Source organism: Phoca vitulina, unplaced genomic scaffold, assembly GCF_004348235.1.
Source record: "Phoca vitulina isolate PV1807 unplaced genomic scaffold, GSC_HSeal_1.0 scaffold21, whole genome shotgun sequence".
Taxonomy (NCBI): Eukaryota; Metazoa; Chordata; class Mammalia; order Carnivora; family Phocidae; genus Phoca; species Phoca vitulina.
The window spans coordinates 22,427,380-22,451,149 of NW_022589724.1; the positions used below are offsets into that span (position 1 = coordinate 22,427,380).

General features: G+C 42.7%; 1 protein-coding gene across 4 annotated transcripts in view; it reads right to left on the reverse strand.

Moving 5' to 3' along the window:
* Positions 1–23,770, reverse strand: part of DENND1A (DENN domain containing 1A) — a 498,746-nt gene that overhangs the window by 202,537 nt on the left and 272,439 nt on the right. For all 4 annotated transcript variants that reach the window (XM_032418251.1, XM_032418250.1, XM_032418252.1 and 1 more), the window contains one exon: positions 15,560–15,660. In XM_032418251.1, coding sequence (XP_032274142.1) covers positions 15,560–15,660 — 101 coding nt within the window. The remainder of the gene's footprint in view (positions 1–15,559; positions 15,661–23,770) is intronic.

Genomic DNA, 23,770 nt, shown 5'->3' on the forward strand with positions numbered 1-23,770 from the left:
TACTAAGGAGTTTAGGCTTTATCCTGAAAGCAGTGGGTAGGGAATGAAGGTTTTTAAACGTCAGATGTGCATTTTAAAATTGCTCAAACATTTAAAAATAAGAGAGGGCACAATTCCCTCATCACCATTCAACAAATAAAATTCTTCAAGCAAAAATCCTTTCCCAGAATATAAAATGTCCTCCTTACTACAGATCTCAGCAGTAACATATCTTGGGAGCCTGTAAAACAGACTTGAATATTAGCAGCACAGTTTGGGAACTATTCTTCTAGAAGACTTTTGTATTTGATAATAGCCAAAGAAAGAATTATACACACAACTGCAGTGAAAGTGGAGTTGTCTTGTCTTTGCTTTCTTCTTCTTCCTCTCTCCTTTTTTAAAAAAAGGTATCTGCTGTGCACATTCAGCTTCTCTTCGCTTCTAGGGGCAAGGAAATGCCCTATGATATTTTTTTCGCTTAAACTGTAAACCATTAGTTTAGCTGCCAGCCAAACAAATGCTCAAACTTCCCAGTGTGCCGGGCTCTGCTGTCCAAGCTTTTTCCAGTGTACACTGAAATGAATGTGTTTCTAATTAAGTAGCTTCAGGAACACGACAGCTTCAATGTCAAAAATACAAAGTCTGAACCCTGGCAGGAAGTCTTAAGACTGCAAATGTCTCATCTAGTGGAACCTTGCCTAATGTAATGAAAGGAAGCAGGAAGAGTGCAGAATTCCAGAAAAATGGCCACTTATTAATTTGTCCAGAAGCACAGCCTAACACAGAGAAGGGAGAAAAACTCCGATCCATAATATTTAACCAAATCTCATCAACTTTTCCAGCTCCTACGTTTAATCATGCAAATGACAAAGGATGTGGAGTTTTAATTAGAATTTCAGAACTGAAATTCCAGCAAATGAGTTAATGTACAGAAAAAGACCGTTCAAACAAGTGTGAGAAAGACGTGAAAATAAATACTGCAAAAGTCTCTGTATAACTAAAGGCTCTTACCCGAAAAAGAAATGTTTTCTAGAATTTTAAATATGTAGGTTTTAATGCCATGCCCTTTTGTCCTGCAATTAAAATCAGTGATACTCTGAAAGAGAGGAAAAGGAGTCTTGCAGAAGTGACTACAGATGCAAAATGGGACAAAGTGGGACTCACCCTTCAGGTATCATTAGGTAGGCATTTTTTTTAAGCCCAATAATTTCCCAAAGAGTAATTATGGCCTATCATAGACATGCAATTTCTTAGCCAAGTACTGTTAGGGCTGCAACAGCTCTGTATTTAGAAAATATTGAAAGCACATTTACTCTGAAATCACAGCAGCTCCATGTTTTGTATAAATGCAAATTTAGACAAATACCTTTTACACTGTCATCATTTGCTTACAAAGCCTCAAATACTTCCCTGAATTGACTGCATTTTGCTCTGCAAAGATACTAATTACAAATTCCAAGTGGGGAGAGGAAAATGGGGGGAAAAAGGAAACCCAGAGTCTCCTTAACATCTCAATGTAGCAAATATGTAACCGGGTAATTCTAGGTGTGTTCTGAAAATTTCTATTCTCAGTAAACCTCAAAGTTATTGTAGCTACTGACTCACTTTCTTTGGAAACCTCTTTTCTTTGGCTTTTTATTGTAAAGAGAAATTTGGGGGAGGGGGATCACATCACCTTAACGCTACTTTTTATTTTCACACTTTTCTTATCCAGTATTGGCCCACATTAACAAACATATTTATATCTTCGAAATTATAGAGTGCATACATATTTTATTGTTTTCTCATTGGCCACGTTAACGTCTCCCATATTAGACTACAATCTTTGTGATTAAAGACTGTGTAACATTCCACCAGCTATGGATATGCCTTAATTTACTGCACCCTATTTCCAGAGTTAGATATTAAGTCGCTTCCGACTTTTCACTATAAGTCATGCAGTAATGAAAATGAACAACTTCATGGGCATGAATTCCCAATCATGGAATTACTAAATCAAGAGGCAGGGGTGGGTGGGGGGGGGGGGGGGGGGGGGTGTGTGTGTATGTGTGTGTGTGTGTTTGGTTTTTTTTTTTTACACCTTGTTATTTTTTGGCGAAGTGCTTCCTAAAAGGGCAGGGCTGGTGTGTGTGTGTGTGTGTCTGTGTGTGTGTGTGTGCTATTGGTTTTGTTTTGTTTTTTTTTTTTTTACACCTTTTGTTATTTTTTGGCAAAGTGCTTCCTAAAAGGGCAGGACCTGCCCCACTGGAAATCTTCCAGGACGGTTGCAAGGGTTGGAGATAACCCATGAAGTGCCTGTTACGGGAGTAGCACAGGGTAGGCTCAGTAACTTCTCATGCCCAGATGGGTTCTCTCTGAGGCCCTGACATGGCTGGTCCCACTGGACCCATTCGCTTAGCACCCGAAGAATGATTTCTTGTTCCTGCCCTGGTTCTGAGGGATACCTGGCAAAGCCCTGGTGAGGACAGTCGAGACTCCCTTATGAGTGTGAGGTGCTTGCTGGGCATCATCAGGCACATGTCCTGCTGACACCAAGCACACTCTCGTCACCCTTCTATTCGCTGAGCTCAGTAGGCTGCTTGACACTTTCTTCGGACGGCAACCTTTACTCTTGGTTTTATATACCACCAAGGATGCAAAAGACCACAAGTAAACTGTAATTTGTTACTTCCTCACCACTTACAATGACAAAATTTAAAAACCACCTATCACTCTTGATCACTCACCTTAAAAGGAAAATACAGCAAAATACGTTTGTTTAAGCGATTCCTAAAACACTCCTTCAACATTCGGAGTCCGACCACCCTGCATCATTTTGATTCAGTCATCAGTGTGCGTGTTTTCCCAAGGGTATCTCAGTAACAAGACATAATCCAACTTCATCTAGAAGCTACCGTCCTTTATTAGGTCCCCCAAAGAACTTGCTTGTTGCTTCTCAAGAACACAGCAATGCAAATATCTGTTTGACTAATAGCAAATGAACACCGTGCTTTGCCCTGGGTGCCTTTCAGTATTCGCAGTGACTTTGCATCTCAAAGCCGATTCCAAGTGCGATTTTGGAGACATTGTAAATGGCAATTAGACACAACATGTGTGGAACCAAGAGTGCACATAATTAAAGCGGTGGTCATATTAACAGCTCTGACCAAGTTCACACACAGGCAGGCCACGACAACCGTGTCACAGCTGCCCTGTGGCTGGCCGCAACTGTGGGATGCCATCGTGCATCTCTGAACAGCGGAACAGCGTGGATCTCTATTAGGCCTTCGTTCTCGGGAACTACTGCACTATCTGACTTCATCAGTTACATTCTGGAAGAGCAGAAACTACTCTTTCTTCCTTCTTCCCTGCGAAGGAAAGAACGTCTGTTGCTGGTGTCAAGGCAGTGACAATATAATGACCTCGACCTGAAAGGTATGTTTAATATGAATCCTATTAAGGGGAAAAGGAACATTATAATATTTATTGAGCTACTATAACCCAGCTGCTTTTATGCATTATTTACACAGAATCCTCAAGATAACTCTCCAAGGTAGTGCTATTATCCACATTTTCAGACTGGCAAACAGGCTCAGAAAGGTGAAATAAAGTTGCCCAAGGTCACACAGCTAGTATAGGGAAGCTGTAATTCAAACCCAGGGCTGTCGGATGGCCATGCCCAGGCTGTCCCACAGCACACGCTCAGTACTTAAGCCAGAAGACGTGCTGGTATACCAAGGGGGCTACTCACCCAATCCTATGAACTCAGGCCTGCGACGTAGAGAACTTTCTTACAGGTAAGTTCTATGCACGAGCTCACTCCCAGCATGAATGTGGCTCCTGCAGACTTATTAAGGGTCTTGCAGCCCCGTTCATTATTACTGCACATTCACAATTTGTTTAATTCCTTTCCCCAGACAACTAGAGCCCTCTTAATTATGTTCCCCTGAGGTGAGTGGCTACTAATGGGAAAAGAGTCAGGTGAAATAAAAGAACACTGGCTGCTCAAATACATAAAATACAGCTTCCCAGGACAAAGGGGGAGGGGCGGGGGATGACCTGCGGAGAGGTGGGAGGGCCCCCACCCCAGGTGAGCAACACCTCTTTGACCCCAGTAAGGAATTAGCTAAGAGCTGCCCAGGGACTTGGAAGGTCCACTGTGTTGCTTTTCTTTCCCCCATATAAATGCACAGTCAGCATTACAGTTCACACGCTGCAGTACCCAGTCCACCTCTCAGAGGCACGCACCTCCTTAATCACATATCCCGACTGGCCAAGGGGAGCCCGTAAGTCTTTCCTCAGTTCACTACTTTTTTTTTTTTAAATGTTTTATTTATTTATTCATGAAAGTCAGAGAGAGAGAGAGAGAGAGAGGCAGAAGCAGAGGGAGAAGGAGGCTCCCCGCCTAGCAGGGAGCCCGATGCGGGACTCGATCCCAGAACCGGGGGATCATGACCTGAGCCGAAGGCAGACGCTTAACCATCTGAGCCACCCAGGCGCCCCTCAGTTCACTACTTTTAAAGGAAAAGAAAACTCTGAAAGAAGTCGTCTTCATTTGAGCTTTTCTTTCTTTTTTTTTTTGGAAAAGAAACAAAAGTGTAAACACAGCTTGTCCCTTGTAGATTCTGCTCTGAAATAAGGAGACAAGAGGTGGGAGAAAAAGCACCAACAAAGACCTCACAGCACGTCTTGGCAGAGAGCACTCAGCATCATAGCTCTGGTCTCACCGAGAGTGACCAGATGGATGGCGGACAGGCCGATATCCTGGCTGGTGTGCACAGGGAGTCGGGCCCAGCAGCCACCGTCTATTGCACCCCTGCCAAGAGCCAGCCCCGGGCTAGGGGCTCAACGGGCATTTTCTCAGCAGACCCTCACCACAACAGTGTGAGGCAGGTACGACTGCTCCCAGCACTGTACAGATGAAGAAATGAAGGTCATGCAGGTCACACAACTCGTCAATGGCAGAACAGACTAGAACCCAAGTCCATTCTGCTGAGACAAAACGAGCAGACTGTTTCCCGGAAGCCCAGCCTTTGCGCGGCTGGTGGAAGGAGGAGGGAAAGGAGATGAGGTCGTCCCTACTCTGCTTGCTGAGGGCTGGTCAGCAGCTATGCCAAGTCGCAGGCCCCGTCACGTCATGTCTAGGCACCCAGCTCCCCGCCTCCCCTCACCATAGGAATCCTCCTGTCCTAAATTTCTCTCTGAGCCCTTCGTCAGACGGTGTCCCTGGGCCCCAAGCCCTCCTCCTTCAAGTCCTACTGAACCTCTGCTGCCCATCAGAGCAGAGCGCCACTTCTCACGTAACCCCGGTGGTTGCGAACACCTCCCTTTTTAGAGGCTTTTGTGTGGGTTGCCCGTTTGGCATAAAGCACATGTACATGTGCATGGTTCTCCTAGACTGTCAGTCACAGGAGAGCCGAACGGTCTCCCGTTCGCAGAGGCGACCACGTGCTGAGCACGGAAGAACAGCGACAGCGGGGCTGCTACATACTGAGTGCGCACCAGACACCAAGGGCTGTGCAGCAGGCTTTAGCCACCTTATCTCATTTAATCCCCAAATAATCCTATTTATACCATCCATTTTATAGATTAAAAAAAGGATTCCCAGAAACCTGCCCATGGTCACAGTTAATGGTGATTCCAGCTCAAATCCTTCTACTTCAAAGTCTCTTATACTACTCTTGCTTAATATTCTCTTAACCATTATGCTACCTTAAGAAAAAAACAACAACAACAATTATTTGACAATTGTTAACTGAAAAAGCAAACAGCAAGTGGATACTTCATAGAATAAAACTGTTTGCCTTACTAGCTTAAATGAATGGATATTTTTTGTTCTAAGTAAGATTTAAAGCAATTTAATACAGTAACAAGAGCAGGAAAAGAAATAGGGCAAAGGGAAGAAACGCAAGCCGGGGTGAAATTGGTGCTCTAGCTGTGTGCTGTGAGGTTTCTTGCACACCTGCTGCGAGGGCCACAAATTTGGCTCTGAGCACTCCAGGGAGAAACGGGATTATAATAGGCTTCATGGTGTCCATAGAGAAAAATCAACTAGTCATTCAGGAGCTTGAATTTGAAAAAGGCAACTGGGGAGGGGAAAGAGAAAATGAACGTCTTATGGTACATCTGTTATGTGCTCAGTGTCTTGCATCTGCTGGTCAGGCAACCGACAAATATTACTGTGTGTCAGGCATCACCAAGGGCCGGGGATAGAGGACACAGCAAACAGCGCGGGTCCCCGCCTATTCGGAGCTTACAGCCAACAGCAGACATGAAATAAGCGTGTTAGTGTCTGTGTGTGCACTGAGGTAAAGGAAACACACAAGGTGCTACGGGGCGGACCTGCGGTGACCTCATTTCATCGTGGCAGCAGTCTTGAAAGGCTGAGCTCCATAATTTACAGAGGCATCTATGGCTCAAACAGGTTAAGTGACTCGACAAAGGTCACAGCTGGTGAGAGGCAGAAAATACGGCTTGAAAAGCAGAAGGGGGTACAAAAGCCATGAGTTAATCACAGTTTTCTTAGGGGAAAAAGTATTTAACTTTGTGCCTGGTTTCCACCCGGCCCTCCCTGATTTATGAGCAATAGCCCGGGATGAGGACCCATGAGAGGACAGGAGCAATTCTAGATTGGGAGAGGAGGCACAGACTGCCCAGCTTCCATGTGTGCTGTTGGGAGCCAGCATACAGGGCTCCCAACTGTGGGGCAGTGGGGTGTGCACGGGGTCGGGCACTGGGGATGGTTTGCTAATGCGACACAGGTCTATCGCTGCAGCTGAAGCGTGGGGGGTAGGGGACAGGGTACAGTGCCCTTCTCAGTGTGGGCCCTATGGCTTCCCGGGGTAACCTTGGGGCTTGGGGGAGATGCCTTCCAGAGCTCCGAGCCCCCGAACCCAACCTAAATGAACACACGAGCTACAAAGATAAGGCCTGGATGAAAACCTGGAAAGGTCAACATCAAAGCCTGAAGTGGTCCGCCCTTTTGTGCCTCCTCAGTCTACCGGAAGGAGACATACTTGGAAAACATCAGGAAGGGCTCCATGGCTAAGACCACTGTAGCAGGAGAAGTTAATCACAGAGAAAAGGTCAGGAGACAGGGCTCTCTATTGCCCCAGGGAGTTCAATGAGAACCATAACAGCCAGAGCCAGCTGCAGAGGGAAGTCTCAAGTTGTGAGCCACCAGCCGCCCATGAGACTCTCATAGAAATGCAGGAATGAATGAGGGAAGAAAGAAATGAGGAGAGAAAGAGGTTTATGGATAAATCAAAAGAAAGTAAACCGCCCCCCCAAATGTAAAAGTTTAAAAAGAGGGAAAGAGTTCTTCTTTTTGTTTTTCTAGGACTAAGGTATGTCACATGCCAAGATGCACAGCATCCAATTACTTCTTAGCCTAGCCTCTCAGTCTTTCAAATGTTTAAGGGTAAGAATAAACCCATTTTGTTGAGAGATCGCTCTGAGGTTAACACTGTGCTTCATGTACTCTCCCCTGGGCCAACAACAGAGAGGCAAGGACCCTTATGCCAAAAGTCCTGCCCTGAGGTAAGGCACCTCCCCTGCTGAGGCATGATGGCATCACATGGTCTGTGGCTCCTGCTCTGTTAGTGACCAGGAACACGTCTAGAATGTTTGCTGTAGAGACCACCACGCTGTGCCATAAAAATTCCACAGTTTTCTAAGTCTTGGGTCCAAGACACGTTCCAGGTCAGGGAGGAATGAGGAATTACATACTGAATGTGTCTCAAGAAAGGGAAAGCCAGGGGGCTCCTGGGTGGCTCAGTCATTAAGCGTCTGCCTTCAGCTCAGGTCATGATCCCAGGGTCCTGGGATCGAGCCCCGTATCGGGCTCCTTGCTCGGCGGGAAGCCTGCTTCTCCCTCTCCCACTCCCCCTGCTTGTGTTCCCTCTCTTGCTGTGTCTCTGTCAAATAAATAAATAAAATCTTAAAAAAAAAGAAAGGGAAAGCCAGGCCAAGGCTTGGTTGTATAAGCAGAGGTCAGGGCCAGCCATGCTCCATGCAGGCTAGTCAGAGACTAGGACAAGGGAGGCAAGCTGTGTTGCCCCCTGTCACATCAGGCAGCAGGACTGGGCCCGGCAAGGTGAGACCAGCAGGCCAGGTTCCGACACTCAGATGTAGATGCAGGAGCAGAGGAGGTGGAGGGCCCACAGAGTGGGTAAGCTGCCATCAGGAGAGCTCCCAAAGGGCGCGTCAGTGAGCCGACAGCCACCATCCCCAACTGGGGAAGGGACATTCCCGTGGTAGAGGGGCACTCTGTCTTCTCTAACCCTGCAAGTCTCTGCACCATTGAGGGCATGCAACGCTGAGGCTGGGTGACGGGGCACCTTGGAGGGACCAAGTTAAGGGTCTGGTGCCAACCACCTACACGGCCTACTCATTTTCACAGAACAATTGCTTTCTGCCATATATGCTTCTGGAAGGTTAAAAAATGTCTATTTTTAAATAAGGACCAATTACCTTACTAACAATAAAGACTGTACTCAAAATCTAATGGATCTAGAATTAATGGTGATGGTTGCACAACCCTGCGAATACACAAAAACCCCACAGAATTGTACACTTTTAAAAAGGTTGTTAAGTGCTGCAGTATAGGAATTACACGTGAATTTTAAAAAATGGAGAACTTGAACCTATAGAACCTACAGTATCAATATAGATTCCTACCGAATCTATAGCATAGATAATGCAAAGAGCTCCCGGTCTCTTCTCTCTGCCATTTTTCCACCAGGAAGACAGTTTACTCATAAATTGTCCAAAACTTCCTCCAAAGGCTTTTGGCATCCTCGGTCTTGGGTGCTGAAGGAAATGGAGGGGCATTTAAATGTAGTGACTGTCAACACCAAACAAGTTTTTAGATGCCAGGCTTTTCATAGAGAACATATTTTTAGCTACACTCTTGGGGATGAGGAAACGGGAGGCTCGGAGAGGTTATGTGATTCACCCAAAGACATGAATTCGGTGGGACCAGAGCCAGGATTTGGACCTGAAACTTAACTCGTCTACTACTCAGCCTCTCTGTTCAAACCCCAGGGTCAAGTTTAGCCAAATCTTACTAAGGGATTTACCTGGAAATCTAGAATTTGCCTTTGTTCAACCAACACACATTGTTTGTACACTTCCTGCCCGTCAGGCCCACCACAGACCCAACTTCCCCCCTTCTTCTGTCTGAAACTGAAATCCTGGTCCTTACCCTCTCCTACTGCTCCCAGAGGAGCACTTGTTGCGGTGCTTCCGCCCCCTGAGCATTGGACCTGGTCCCTTGCTGCTTCTTAGCTGAAAAAAATCTGTCCTCCTACTCTTGCCGGGACACCTGAATTCTTTTGTGAAGGAGTGTTTTATCAGATCAGGGACCATCTATAGATAAGCTCCTACCTTCCTGTGCCCAATGCCAGGGACATAGGAGGCACTCATAAATACTTGCTACAAAATGGAAATGACAGTTTTTGCTCACTTGGAATTCAATCTTCAACAAAACCTACATAGCCCAGACTTTGGTATATACAGAATTTTAGCCACACCTGTCTACCTAATCTACTTCCATTTTACCTGGGTGTCATGTATTTCAACTGGATTTTGCTGGGTCATTTATATATATTCGCATTAATAGACAAGACTATATATATATACACAGACATATATATGTATATATACATATATATACACACATATACATATATATACAGATACACATATATGTGTATATAAATATATATAGTTATTAATTAACAAAAATAGTATCTACTATTTATGGAACACCTGTTTTGTGTCAGTAGTAATTACTATTCATGTTTGACAGAAGAGAAAGGAGGCTCAGAGAGAGGTTCAGTGACCTCAAAGCTAGTAAATGGGGAAGCCAGAACCAAAGCCAGGTTTTTCTGTTTCCATCACACCACACTTCATTGATTTCTATTTCTGTCACTAAGAATATCAATAATCCCACTAACTTCAGCATCAATTTATTCCCTATGCAAAATCATTGCATTGATGAAGAGAGAGATTAGACGGGACCCAGCCCCAGTCATCCAGAAGTCACTTCATAGCTTTGTCCAGACTGATGCCCCTACACTACATGGACTCTGCACCCTGTGATCAGGCACATTCCAGACTGCTTGCTAAAAATTCTAGATGGAATACATGATGCAGCATGTGGGGATTGGGTTCAGAACCCAACACGCAACATGAATAAAGAATCTAGAACTAGTATCTCTCACACAGAATCTGAGCATGCCCACTCTGAGTGGAAGAATGGTTTCCAGAGTCAGGAGATACAATGCATTTTACAAACACAACTGCAAAATTCAAACCTTAATTGTACACACAGGATATAATTTTTGGTTCAACCATGTCCTCAAGAGCATCAGGAGTTAGCTACAAACTTGACTCTTGATCTGGCTGGCCTTTGGGGGACAGCATGAACTTGCCCTGATCTGCTCTGGAAATATTTTGTCACAAAGGCATGTTAACAATTGTCCAGAACAACCCAAATATGCAATGCAATTTGGGAACTGACTTGTATTGTAGTCCTTATTTAGGACTACTTCTGAAAGAGTAAGGCAGAAAAAGAAATTTACATGGCAAATACCATATGGTTTCTACTGGGACCTTTTATTAGCAACATTTAATTAGCATAGTGCCCGGTACATGGTAAGTGCTCTACAAATATTTTCTGAATGAAAAACGTAGTCATCAAGAAGCCTACATGAAAAGTTTTTTTCACCAAATCGTGGTGATGGGTACAACTTATTCTCTAAAACTCTGGAGGATATTAGTAAGGAAAGCTTTAGTATCAGATGGCCTTACATTTTAAGCACAGGCTCTACCATTTCTTAGCTGTGTGACAGTGGTTTAAGTCACTAAACCTCCCTGAGCTTCGATTTCCTAATCCATGCAATGGAGCTAATAATGAAATATTATTTACGGTTTGATTTTGAAGATTTGCAATAATGTTTATAAAGAGTATGACACACACACTACTCAATAAGATGGTGATTATGATAATGAAGGGAAACGCAGATTCTCATCAGCAAGTTAATCCCTTTGTCCCAGAAATGGGCAGGCCCTCCCAACACTGGCCAAGGTCAGGGCTGCCATCAGCCAAGGTAGGCAACATTCTCATTTTCACTTTCAAAGTCAAGAAAATGGTACAGATCTAAAGTAGAAAGGAACCAGCAGCACATGTTTTTAAATATTCATAAGGGCTGGAAATGTCTTACTCCTTTCGTTTTCTCTGCCATCTGCTTTTGTTTCTTTTCTTTTCATTCTTATGCCACAGCTGCAAATGAAAACAACCATACAATAACTCAAGTTAAATAAAAAAAAAAAAAATAAATCAAAATAAAAACAATCTGAGGGGTAAAAAGAAAAGATGAATTACAAAGTTTTCCCCTGAGCTCACAAAGCAGTAGAAGTAAGAATGTTTGATGTGAGTTAAACCTTCTGGAAACCAAAATCCATGCCCTATGTTTATAATAACCATGATAAGAGCAACCACCATTTACTAAATGGCCCCTGTGTGTCACTTGATGACCAATCTCTCTAATTCTAAAGCCACTCTTCAAAGTAGGTAAATTAAACCCACTTTACAGAAAAAGATACAGCAAGTCAAAGAGATAAAATAGATTTTTAATGGTTACACAGCTAATAAGAGATGAAACTGAGATTTGAATCCAGGTCTGTCTGAATCCAAAGCCCAGGCACTTTCTCTACCATCCTCTCCAAAAATGGGAAGGGATTTGAAAAATTTAATTTGGGAAATATTTAGGGCAGACCATTTGTACTAAACGGATTTATTCAGATAATTAAAATCTGTGATTATAACTCTAATTAAAGTTAACTCAGATAATTGGCTGTTGTAATGTGCAATTAGAGTCTTCCACATAATTGCGGGGTTTTCGGCATCATACTTTCCATTTATTCACTGCGGCCCAGAGCTTTGCTCTACTGGCCTCTGTTCTACCCAAGGCTGTATTATAGCTCTTGGGGTCTCTGGGCCCAAGGACCATGACTTGTGATACCAACAGCAGGATCTGGACTCAGTCCCATTTAACATGTCTTTGTCCAGAAGTCAATGAACACCTCATCTTCAAGTGCAATGTAAAAAGCTCTCACAGCCTACACTGTTGTCCTGAAAACCCCTAGCAGCATGTACCTGAAGAAAAACTGGCAGCAGTGGTCCTCATGTGTTAATTACACTTTCGAAGTCTATTATGCATAGAAAGGGCACCTGCTGGCAGTGAAAATGACTAGAATCTGCCCTTCCTGTGCAGTGAGTAAATTGAGAGTTCATTTCTACAGGAGATAATAGTTTTCAGATTCCATTTCGTGTATCCCCTGCATGGGGACGTACTTAACATTTAAATCATCTGCAGAGGAACAAACCTCCTTCAAATTTACATGTTTCAAGCTCCTAGCACTTTACTTAAAATGCTAGTTATCCCTGCTGGCTCTTACCACCAAGGATTAAACTCAACAGTGGTGAAAGTCACCGAGCACAATAGAATAAAGTTATTAGCATTGACTCAAATTTCATGACATCTGTAGTTTCTGACCAAAGCAGTTGGTAGCAGGCTGAAGGTGATCAAATCAAGCCTTGAATGGAAGATCTGTTTTTTCTCTTGGGGGTCTTTTATTTCCACATTCTTAACATCTTGTAGTTAATAAACAGATACCAATCTCCACTGGCCTGTAATCATCCTTTGGTCAAATGTCAAAAAAGTTCTTTTGTGAAAACAAGAGACCAGGAGAGGGACTGCTATCGTATACACAGAAACCTCCAAGATGGAGCCTAATCACAAAACCCACTCAGGCTCTGAAAAATACAAGTCTTAGCTTCTTTTGGAGTGGAAGTTGGGGTTCACAAGTACTTAGCAGCCTTCACTGTCGGGTCTTCCCTTCTAAGGTAGACCCGCCAGCATCATCGCTCTCGGGCAGGCAGTTCAGGAGAGGGCTGGAGTTAGAGAGGAAGTTGGAAAGAGGATCTCGGATCACCTTCCACAGGAAAAGAGCAAAACAGCCAATAAATCCTTTAAGCAAACAAGAAAGGTGGGCTGGAAAGAACAACTGGCTAGAATAAATACTGATTTTTTTTAAAGTGAAACTTTTCAAGTATAGAAACCATACTTTTTCGTTGTAGAAACAGAATAACATACAACAAAATAAAATAAAAATCACACTGAGTTCCTCTCCCTCCTCCCCATCACAAACCCCCGCTAACACTGTGGTGTGTTTCCTCTTAGATCTCTGCCTTTGTGTATGTGTGTGTATACATATATACATACACACACATACATATACATACATCTACATATGTATACACACATTTTTGTGTTTCATAGACACACGTTTGTTTTTATAAAAACGGAATCATATAATACATGGTATCTATATTGGAACAAGTTACTAAACTTCTTGGGGCCTTGGTTTCCCGATCTGTGAAATGGAGCTAATGATACCCGCCTCCCAGGGTTGCTAGAGGAATTAAGTGAGATCACAGACTGGGGCGTAGGAGATGTTCAACTATGGCAGCTATTGTTACCACTGTAACTGACAAAGCCTTTTTCTCTGCACAGTTCTGGGAATGTAAGCTGCTAGTTTTAAGCTAGCTGACAATTTAGCAACCAAAGCTTTTGAAATAATAGAAAAATAAAGTCGTACTATTTGGGAGGCGGAGAAACTACAATGACGCTGCCAGGTCCTACACACAGAAGCCCATTTGTGCTCCCATGTGAAGCGCGGCATCAAGACACACAGGTGAGTCTTTTCCAGGGAGAACTCTAAGGTTTCCTCTTAAAGCACATGTCTGAGGTGAGGTGTGTGGGGGGGTGTCTCTCCATGGGGGGGATCAGAGACATATACATAGGGAAGGGACCTGTGTGTGTGTGTGTGTGAGAGAGAGAGAGAGAGAGTATGGGGGCCACATGTCTGTGTGGGGGTAGGTGTCTATGAGAGTGTTCTATGTTGGGGCTGGCAGCAGGCTTCCATGTGCTAAGGGGATTGGGAATCACTGTGTGAGTCTGTCTTAGGAACATATGTCCCCTTTCTACCTTTTCCGTCTATTCCTCTCACTATCCTCCTCCACCTTTGTCTGTCCTCTTTCCCCCTCCCACTCCCCTATCTCTTTCTTCCTGTCTGAGTGTCAGTGTCCTCCTCCGCCCAGCCCCCCCAGTCTTTCATTCAAACAACAACAAACACTACTGGATAGCAAACATGGTCCTCTCCTTTGAGACACATGGCAGTATGGAAAAAACCAAGATAGTTGGTTTAGAAGCTCAAAAGGAAGCAGTAAGTCTAAGCAGAGGAATAGTCCCTTAATTTCATAGGAAGTGGGAGAAAGGCACAAATAAAAACAGCTACTTTGATAAGAAAGATACATAATTGAGAGAGAAATGAGCTGATTCACTTAGTGCTATGCACTGGAGAGGGCCACTGATTTTTACCTGATGGCCCTGAGCTACATCTTGGTTGTACATATGGCTTCTTGGGATGAGAGTGAGCCCAACACATTCAAATCAGGAGTACTGCAGAATACCCTTAAGCTCCCAGGACAATCTGGCTACTTCAGCGAACCATCTCCAGTGACAGGATTGCAAAATGGGCTGGAAGAACCCAGCAAAGATTATGACTGACCTGATGGTAAATGTCCTAAAATCATCTGTTTTTAAGTGACAGGGCTGTGACCCCTCAGTGGGTCCCTTTCTCCTGAAGCTCTTAATTTCTGGCAGGCAGCACCTTTACCCACATACGTACAGTGCTCCCTTATCAACGTCTGCTGACTTGAGCTGTCTGCAGACAATGTCTTTAATCACATTATGCTACAGAAAGAAATTATTCAGAAAGAAAACAGATCCAAATCCGTTACACAGACAGTCTTTCTTGGTAATCTATCGAGGACAGACAGTGACAATGTATCTGCGGAAACATTTACTGAGCCCTTACCATGAGCCAGCTTTTCTACACCGTGTCCCTTCCTCTCCTGTATCATTTAGCTTTGTATATTACATATGGAACAACTTCATTTTGCAGATGAGGAAACAAAGTCTTAAGCCAAGGGACCTGCCCAAGGTGGTAGAGCTGACACTAAAGCCTGCCTGCTTTCCTTCCACTAAAATACATTTCCCTGAACAGTGAAACTCCCATCAAAAAACTGCAGAGGGTTTTGAAGTCTGGCTTGTGCACCCAAACCACAGCTGAAAACGAGTCCTACAGAATGTGCCAGGGTACGGCTGAAACTTGAAGACCTCGGGGACCCCAACTGTTTTCACCAGGCTCCAATCCATCTTGGGGGAAAAAGAAAAAAAAAGGAAAAAAAAAAAATCACACCACTACTTGGTGCTTTGGTCTCTCCAAAGTGAGAGATGGGAAAAGATCCACGGCCTTGAACTCTGCAGAACGCCATGGCATAGCCGAAAGCCATTTGGAAACAAAAGGGCCATGCAATCACCTGGTCTAAAATGCACGTCGTTTTGAAGTTAATAGTTTCAGTTTAATCACCAGTTGCATTACAAGGGACGGCCCTAATGTCCTCGGCAGGTGCTGGAGAAGGAGAAGCAGGGGACGGGGTGAGCAGCGGGGTGAGCAGCAGCCTTACCAGCAGTAGTCCAGCAGATGCGGAGGCAGGACGGGGATATACACGTGCTGCCAGAACATGGGGTACAGCATGGCGGCGGCCCCGTGGATGCAGGCGGTCAACTGCAATACAAGCAAACCAAAACTTCAGAGCTAAGAAATCCACATGCGGAGACGCTGTTGTTGGAGGTGAGCAATAAAATTCAATACCTACTTCTCGACATTTTTAGAAATATGAGTTAACTCAACCACTCGAATTCAAATTTAGTAAGAGCTTGCTTTTCCTAAGAAATCTTCCTCCCCACCCTGATTATGAAGCTAATGCAGAACGACGGTAACAAGTTTAGAAAATGGAAAAAGGGGCAAAAGAAAATAAAAGCCTTTCACCATCTGAAGATAACTTGACATTTTGGGGAATTACCAACAAAGCACTTTTATTCCCCTTTCTAATAAAATTAGGATTACTGTAAATACAGTGCTCATTTGCCTTCTTTTAAAGTTTATGTTTATTTGCTGGCATTTTCCCACATCCTTAAATATTCCTAGAAGACGTATCTTTTAATGACACTCAGTGAATTTCCCACACTATATTTAACCACTCTCCCAACATTACAATATATAATCAGATCATGTCAATAATTTTTATACATGGTTCCTAGATGTAAGATTCAGAGACAGTAACTATAGTTTAAGTATAATAAATGTATTAATATAATAAATAATGGATGGAGGCTCTTTACACTCCCACAGCCATGCACTAGAATGTCCTCTCCACACTTCACCAGGGCTAAGAACTGTAGTCAAGTTAGTAACTTGGAAGTGTATCTATTTGGATTTTATTTTTATTCCTCTGATCATGTCTAAGGCTTAACATCTTGTCATGTTTCTTGGTTATATTTCATAGATAAATGGTCTGTTCATATTCTTAGTCCACTAATGAGTATTAGCATTTTTTGAAAGTGATTCACAAGCAAACACTGGATATACAAAGGATACTAATTGTAATGTTTCTGAAAATAACTTATCCTTCTATAATTTCCTTTGAACTGGGCGGGGGTGGGGGGGAGAGAAGGTTTAAATAATTTCACAGACAAATCTTATCCTTCATGATGGTTTCTACTGCTGTTACACTGAGAAAGGCCTCCAAATTCTTCCCCAGCATTTAACTCTTTAATCCATCTGGAATTAATTTAGGTTTAAGGACAGAGGTGAGAATTTATTTTTTCCACATAGTTAATCAATTGCCCCAGCACTGTTTACTGACTAATCCTTCCTCTCCCTCTTCTTTTGACATGCCCCTATTTCATATTCCTTCTTTTTCTTAAGAGCTAGACACAGCCTATCAGGATTTGATATAATTTAAAAAATTAGGGACAGAGATATAATGGAATAAAATTGCTACAAAATTCAGTATAGTGAAAGAAGGAAAAAAAAACCCAACACCTTTGGAGATATGGCTATGAAGTGACAAAAGCCAACAACACATGTTTCTTTCTGCCTTTTTTCTTTAATGTTTCTTTGGTTTCTGGGAAGCCTGTTCCCATGAGGTCTTTGCTTCTTTTGGAAGCTGTTAACTGGCCTTTGCTGACAGAAGGACATTTACGTGGCGAAAGAGTGACGTGCCAAGGCCCAGTTAAAAGAATCCCAGAGGTTAGTGTAACATGAACAGCTTTAAATTGGATATTCTGCTGATGTTTCCCAGTTGTGAAAGCTGTGTATTAAATCCACGGCCGCTACTTTCTTCCCCCTCCTTCTCCCTCCAGACGCTGTTCTTTAAATCAGGTACATGCCATGAACAGGAGCTGATCCAGCAAGCTCTCAAGAGTTGTTCCCAGCGACTCTGCCAAGGCTTGTAGGTTTAATCCATCCCTTCTCAACCCATTTCAGTAGGATTCCATATAGAGAAGGCTGTCATATTTTACATGACTCATCTCTTCAGGGTTAGAAGAGATGAAAAATCTTTGCTGGTGCTGAATGGGGAGAAAATGAATAAACTTCACTCCAACTGTACCCTGAAGTCAGGCTGGAGGGTTACCCTGGCTTTGGGCCCCAGTTCTTCCTGCCCATCCTTTAACTAGCTGTCAAAGGACTCATACTAAAGTGCAGGTCCGGTCATGTCACATCCTCCTCGGCAGTCTTTTGGGGCATGTCGGGAGCAGACGTGTCTCCACCAGCTTCCAGTCTACCTGGAGAGCAGCATCTCCAGCCACAACCTCTGCCGCCTTCTCCAAGTTCATCCTCTGAATAAGTCGTTTCAGACTTAAGAGTAGCTATGTACTCCTTTCCTGGATCTGTGCCCCTAGCAAACTCCTCCTCTGGGTCTCTGTGAAAACACTACTTTCCTCGCATGGCTCTTCTGGGCATAAGCCCCCATTATTAATGGCACTATTCCTGTCTGCACGCCGGTCCTCTCACTGTAAACTCCAGGAAGACCCTGCCTCTCTTCCCTTCCGTGTCCTAGTGGCACAGCATCTCTGCAAGTGAGAGCCGATGCAATGTTTCTTCCATAAATAAAAAATAATTCCTACTTAAAATATATTCACAATATAAAGATAGTTAGTGGCCTGGCTTTTAGCTCTTGGACCAACATTTTCCTGAGTCTCACAGAGTGGGGTATAGGACTCAAATTCCAAAACAATAATGGCAAGCTTAGACACACAAATATGCCACTTTTGGCAAGTCATGTCAATGGATTCATTCTTTCTTGTCTTTCTTTCTTTCCTTTCTTTCAATAATACGCCTATTCTGTAACTCTACCACACATCAAATAAATAAGTAAAAGCACTTTAAAATCTCTAAGGTGCTGTACAAATATAAGATGTCCTCATCACATGAATTCATTTGTAATTCTCTTTGGAAAAGTCATTCCATAGAATGTTCCTGGTTAAGACAGAACTTGATTATTTCCCTCTTTTTAGCTTGAATTGGTTTGAGTCAAAATCCTATTTCAAGCAATAAAGCGACAGAGATCTTATCTCTAGACAATGTTCTTTTCATGTCTCCTTTCCCTCAAAAAGACCTAAAAGCTAAGTGTCAAGATTTTAAAATTACCTATCCCTCATAAAAATTGAACTTTAAAGGTGCTTGATCATCATTCTCATTGGCGGTTTTCTAAAAGCCAAATCTCTGTAATTGGGAGTAAAATGCATTTACCCATTTGGTTAAGAAAACAAACAAACAAACAAAAAAGAGAATTGTTTGGCTCTTTTCCAAAATGCAAAGTGGCAAAACAATGTACATCATTACTTAGGAATAGTGGTGAGTCAACCATAAGAAAAGTGTTATGATTTACCTGTGCTTAATCAGAAATATTATATCCCATAAATTATCATTAGCCACTTATTTTAAAAACAACTCTAAGGCCAACTCCATCTGTAAAAATAAGGTTCCTAAAAGCCTATGCTCATTCCTTATAGAATACAAAATTTTAAAGTAATAAAAGTATACAATTTGAATTATAGTCAACAAAGGGGTATTCTGAATATTTAATTGAAGTGCAAGTTGAAGAAAATTATCCTATCAAAATCTCACTCAGTGGGAGAATAGAAAGATAGTATGTGTAAAATTTGCCCAAAGTCATTAGTCACAATGAATATTCATCAGAAGCCAATTATCAATCCCATTTAATGACACCCCAAAAGATTTTGCCCTGAAGCAGCTGAATAGTCTAAGACTCCAGACAAAACTAGACAAATTATACAGCCAACAGCCAGTCTAGCCAGGACACAGATTGTAAAGTAAACCACTGGTGGGTTTCTAGACACACTTTTAGCAAATTCTGTCCTCAATTAAAGGTGCACAAGGTCAGTTCTATCTTGGAGCTTTCTGTATGGCTCCATTAGTTTTCTTTGAGGCAAAGGGAGAGAAAGAAAGAAGGCAACAGGGATAGGACAGGGAGAGTGATCAATGATAGAGCTGGAAAAATCACGAAGACATTACGTGTGTGTGTGTGTGTGTGTGTGTGTGTGTGTGTGTGTGTAGACATATTTTTTTTTCTTAGTTTAAGGTAGTTCTCAGATATAATGCCTAGATAGCCACAGTCTTCGATTCTAGTTCCTTGGCTGATTCCTAATGGTAGCTCTGCAGTTTAACATGAAACAAAAGTAAGAGTCTCCTCTTAAAACAAACAAACAAATAAGAAAAAAAAACCCAAGGAATCCCCACAGTATATGTGCCAGGTACCGTGTTAGCGGTTTAGGATACTGAAAAGTATTGTTTTAGAAGCGTGCATGTTTACATACGTATACACTCATCACCATATTTCACAGATGCAGAAACAGCCTCAAAGGTGAAATAACTTGCCCAAAGCCACACAGCTCGTAAGTGACAGAACCGGGACTCACATCCAGGTCTGTCAGACTATAACGGCCACTGTGTTTCCACAATGCATAAATTAACTAAAAAGGTTTCTGACTGCCCACCCTGTGCCTGTACACCATGCTGAGGAGCCTGAACTAGGTGCGACACTGTTCCTACCAGCACGGCCAAATTACATAGAAATATGTTTGCCTTGCTGTTAGATGACCAAATATCTGGGGTAAAATACCAATTAACAGAAAATAATCATTTTTAAAACAAACACAGATCTGATAATTTCCTGGGGGTTAGTTATATAAACTAGGGTGTTGTATTGTCTTTAATCCACTGGAAATTCTAGACAAGGGCATAATGATTGCTGGTCAAATGGAAAGGCTTACACCCCAATCTGGCACACCTATTTCAAAGTCTGGCTTTCTGTCATGTTTCCTTTCATATACTTGCATGGAGCTGCCATTAACTCTCTTTTTGATCTGAGCAAGCCGCTTCCTCTCCTGGGTCTCAATTTCACCTACAGGGAAAACAAGAAGTTGGATTCTGTCATCTTCTGTGCCCTCTTCCAGCTTTGACAATTTCTGATCTAGAGGAATTACCATCCTTTGACATGAAGAATGTGCCTCCCCTGCCCCAGCTCACCTTCTTCAGCTATACCAAGTATAAGTAAAACAGGGTCTGTCTCAAAGCTAGTCTTACTTTTTCAGGTCTGCAGTTACAGGGGCCCACCTGGAATTCCTGTGTTTCCTTGGAACTACCACGTTTCAGCCACCGCAGCCCTAACACCTGATCGTGGAGGGCACAGCCTTCCCCGGTGCTTGGCCCCCAACACTCTGGGTATCTCAGAGGTAGATGATCTTAGGAGACCAGGGATGGGAGCTCCTCAAGGACAGAGACCACATTTGATTTCCCCTCCCTATCTCACTATGCTTGACACAGAGCAGGTGCTGGGCAAACGTTGGGGAATATAAGAATGCCTCCAGCTTAATACCATGAGGAATGGTAGGCAAGATGACCAGACATTTAACGAACGGTAATTGCTTAAGAGATCACAATTAGAAGCTGCACATTTCTAAAAGATATTGAGATTCCAAGTTCTAAAGGCGGACAGAGGAAAAATCAGATGGTCACAGTCATTCTTCACATCCTAGATCTCAGGATGCTGAAAGATCAAACTGACACCTGCTTCATCACAGGGTTAGTTCGAGGCAGAATTTCGATTTCCCCTCTGAAGCCAAACACCAGGAAATTGATAAAAACAAAGAGTACAGAAAGAATACCAGATTACTAGCCTTTAAAGATAGGTCATTTTTAAGTCCACTCATTTCAACCACGAATCATCCTAAGTAGAACAGTTGCAGAAAACGTTGTGTGTCTTGTAGAAGTTGTTAGCTCTCTCAGTTTACAAACCAGATTCTTTTATTTAATTCTAAACCATGTTTGTAGTCATCAAGAAATAAACGGTACCATGATTCAAACCATGTTGCTGACTTTGTTTTTGATTTTTATTTATTCTCAAATAGAAAACCCACTATGAGATCAACAGTTTTTTTGCAGGTACTTTATGAAAGTTAATCTACTCAACCCTTCCAAGGGTATGAGAAAAACCTTTCATTATAAACGGTTCAGCTATGATCAAATTGTGTTTACTATATTTAGTGAGGGAAGAGTTGGCTTTTAAGAAACTATCAAAGATGCTTTAACAGAAAGACAATTTATAAAGCCTTAGAAATCAAAGACCTTTGGCTGGTCTAGACAGATGCCAGACATGTGCGTGGAAAGAGGGAAAAGAGCAAAGAATGTCCTGCTTCTCTTAGAAGCCAAAATGTAATGCTTCTTTAATATATATATACATATATTTTTTTGCAGGGGGTGGGGGCAATCTTTCTTCCAGTAGTTTCTCTTTGTTGGATGGAACACATCCTACCTCTTGCTTCTCCACTATCCTCTGGCAAAAGGGAAGGGGAAAAAAAAAAAATATCCAGCACACCAACACGGAGTTGAGCATCTAAGAGCGAGATCATCCAGTCAACAGGAAGCTTTCTCAGGAGATCACCTGCTTAATCACTTCTCCCTTTCCTTTTTTAAAAAGCGACCTACTAGGTAAAGTAAATAGAGTAAGTTATTAGCCAGGGCAACAAGCTTTTGTGCCAAGATCTGACACTGCAAAATATCAAAGCAACTAAAACTGCCAGAGAAAAGCTCTAGCTTTCAAAACAGAGGCAGAAACGATGGTATGGCACACTATAATGTAAATAAGCCCACAGCACCAAGAGTGAGGGGAGTGAAGCCTTTTCTTTAAGATGAAAGAGAAAAAGGCAAAGTTACATTGAGATTGATAATTCATTTTAATACAGGGACAGCAAGGTGCTGTCACTCCTCCATTCTGTGCCTGTGACAGACATTACTAACTGTGGAGTCAGGACACGGCCTGAGGATTCCTCTGAACACGCAACCCTTGTCAATGGATCTAAGCTGGCACTGAAAAAGAAATCTATCGGCCACCTCAAGTTTCATATAAGTGGATATTAATAGTTCTTTGAAAATATTTCTAAGATCATGATTTATGTTTAGCTAATTTACACTGCTGCTTTCATAAAGAATCACATTTTTTTAAAAAAAAAAGAAAGATAGCACTGGGCGCCTGGGTGGCACAGTCGGTTAAGCGCCCAACTCTTGGCGTTGGCTCAGGTCATGGGGTCATGAGATTGAGCCCCGAGTCGGGCTTTGTGCTCGGCATGGAGTCTGCTTAAGACTCTCTCTCTCTCTTCTGCCTCACCCCCCCACCCCGCACGCACACTCTAAAAAGAATCTTACAAAAAAAAAAAAAAAGGGTAGCATAACTGAACATGGAATCATGAGTACCTATCTATCAGGTATCTGTACATAAAGAAAACAGGAAACTTCAGGTGGTAGGAGTCACTAGATTTGAAGGCATGTGGGGAAAAAATCTTCCCTGTAGCATTTTTTCAGGCAAATCCAACCTTCGAAAATACTAGTAAACTCAGAAAGACTGAAGCTGTAATATAGCTACCACCATGACCACTTCACTTCCTCTGCATTGACTACCGCAAGCACTGTTCCAAGTGCTTCTATATTAGTTTACTCATTTAATCTTTGTAACAGCCCTGTAAGGTAGGTAACACTACTGTCCCCACTCTACAGATGAGGAAACCAAGGTGACTACATACTTAAGGACCTTGTGCAAGGTCATAGAGCTAGTGGCAGAGCTAGGAGATGAACCTAGGGAGTCTAGCTCCGGAGTCTGCTCTTAGCTCACAGGAAACTGCCTCTGTGCTAGGATCTGTATTAATCCGACTATTACTGAGAATTCACTATGTGTACAAGCCATGCCCTCAAGCAATTTAAAATAGAGAGAGAAAGATCAAAAAGCAAACAATCAACTTCAACACAAAGGCATTATGAAAGAGGTGGTATAACAGAGGTTCAAGTGTGTTAGCACATAAAGAAGGAATCATTAATTCTGCCTGGGGCAAGAATCAGGCCTGCTTCCTAGAGCGAGCGAGAGAGACATCAGAGCAGAGTCTGGACGGATGAAGACAGGAAGCTGCTAGTCCTCTCCGGGAGCGTGGTCAGGTGGTAACATTGGGTCAAGTACACACAGCAACTTCTTAGGCCCCTCAGCCTCTATGCAGTCATGACCGTGGAGACTCAAACAAGAAATGACAATTTAGTCAATGACTAAGTGACTAATGAGAAGTGGGTGGATGTGGAAAACCTCATATGAGTTGCCATGACTATTCTTTGTTGCTTGGATTCATTCACCATCTACTATCACCAGCGATACTAATTAAAACTTCACAACACTTCCAGGATCTCTATAGCCCTCTTTGCTTCTAAAGTCAAATCAGGTTTTACTGCCCTTTAGAGTCAACTAACCTCTGCTGACTGAGCAGTATGT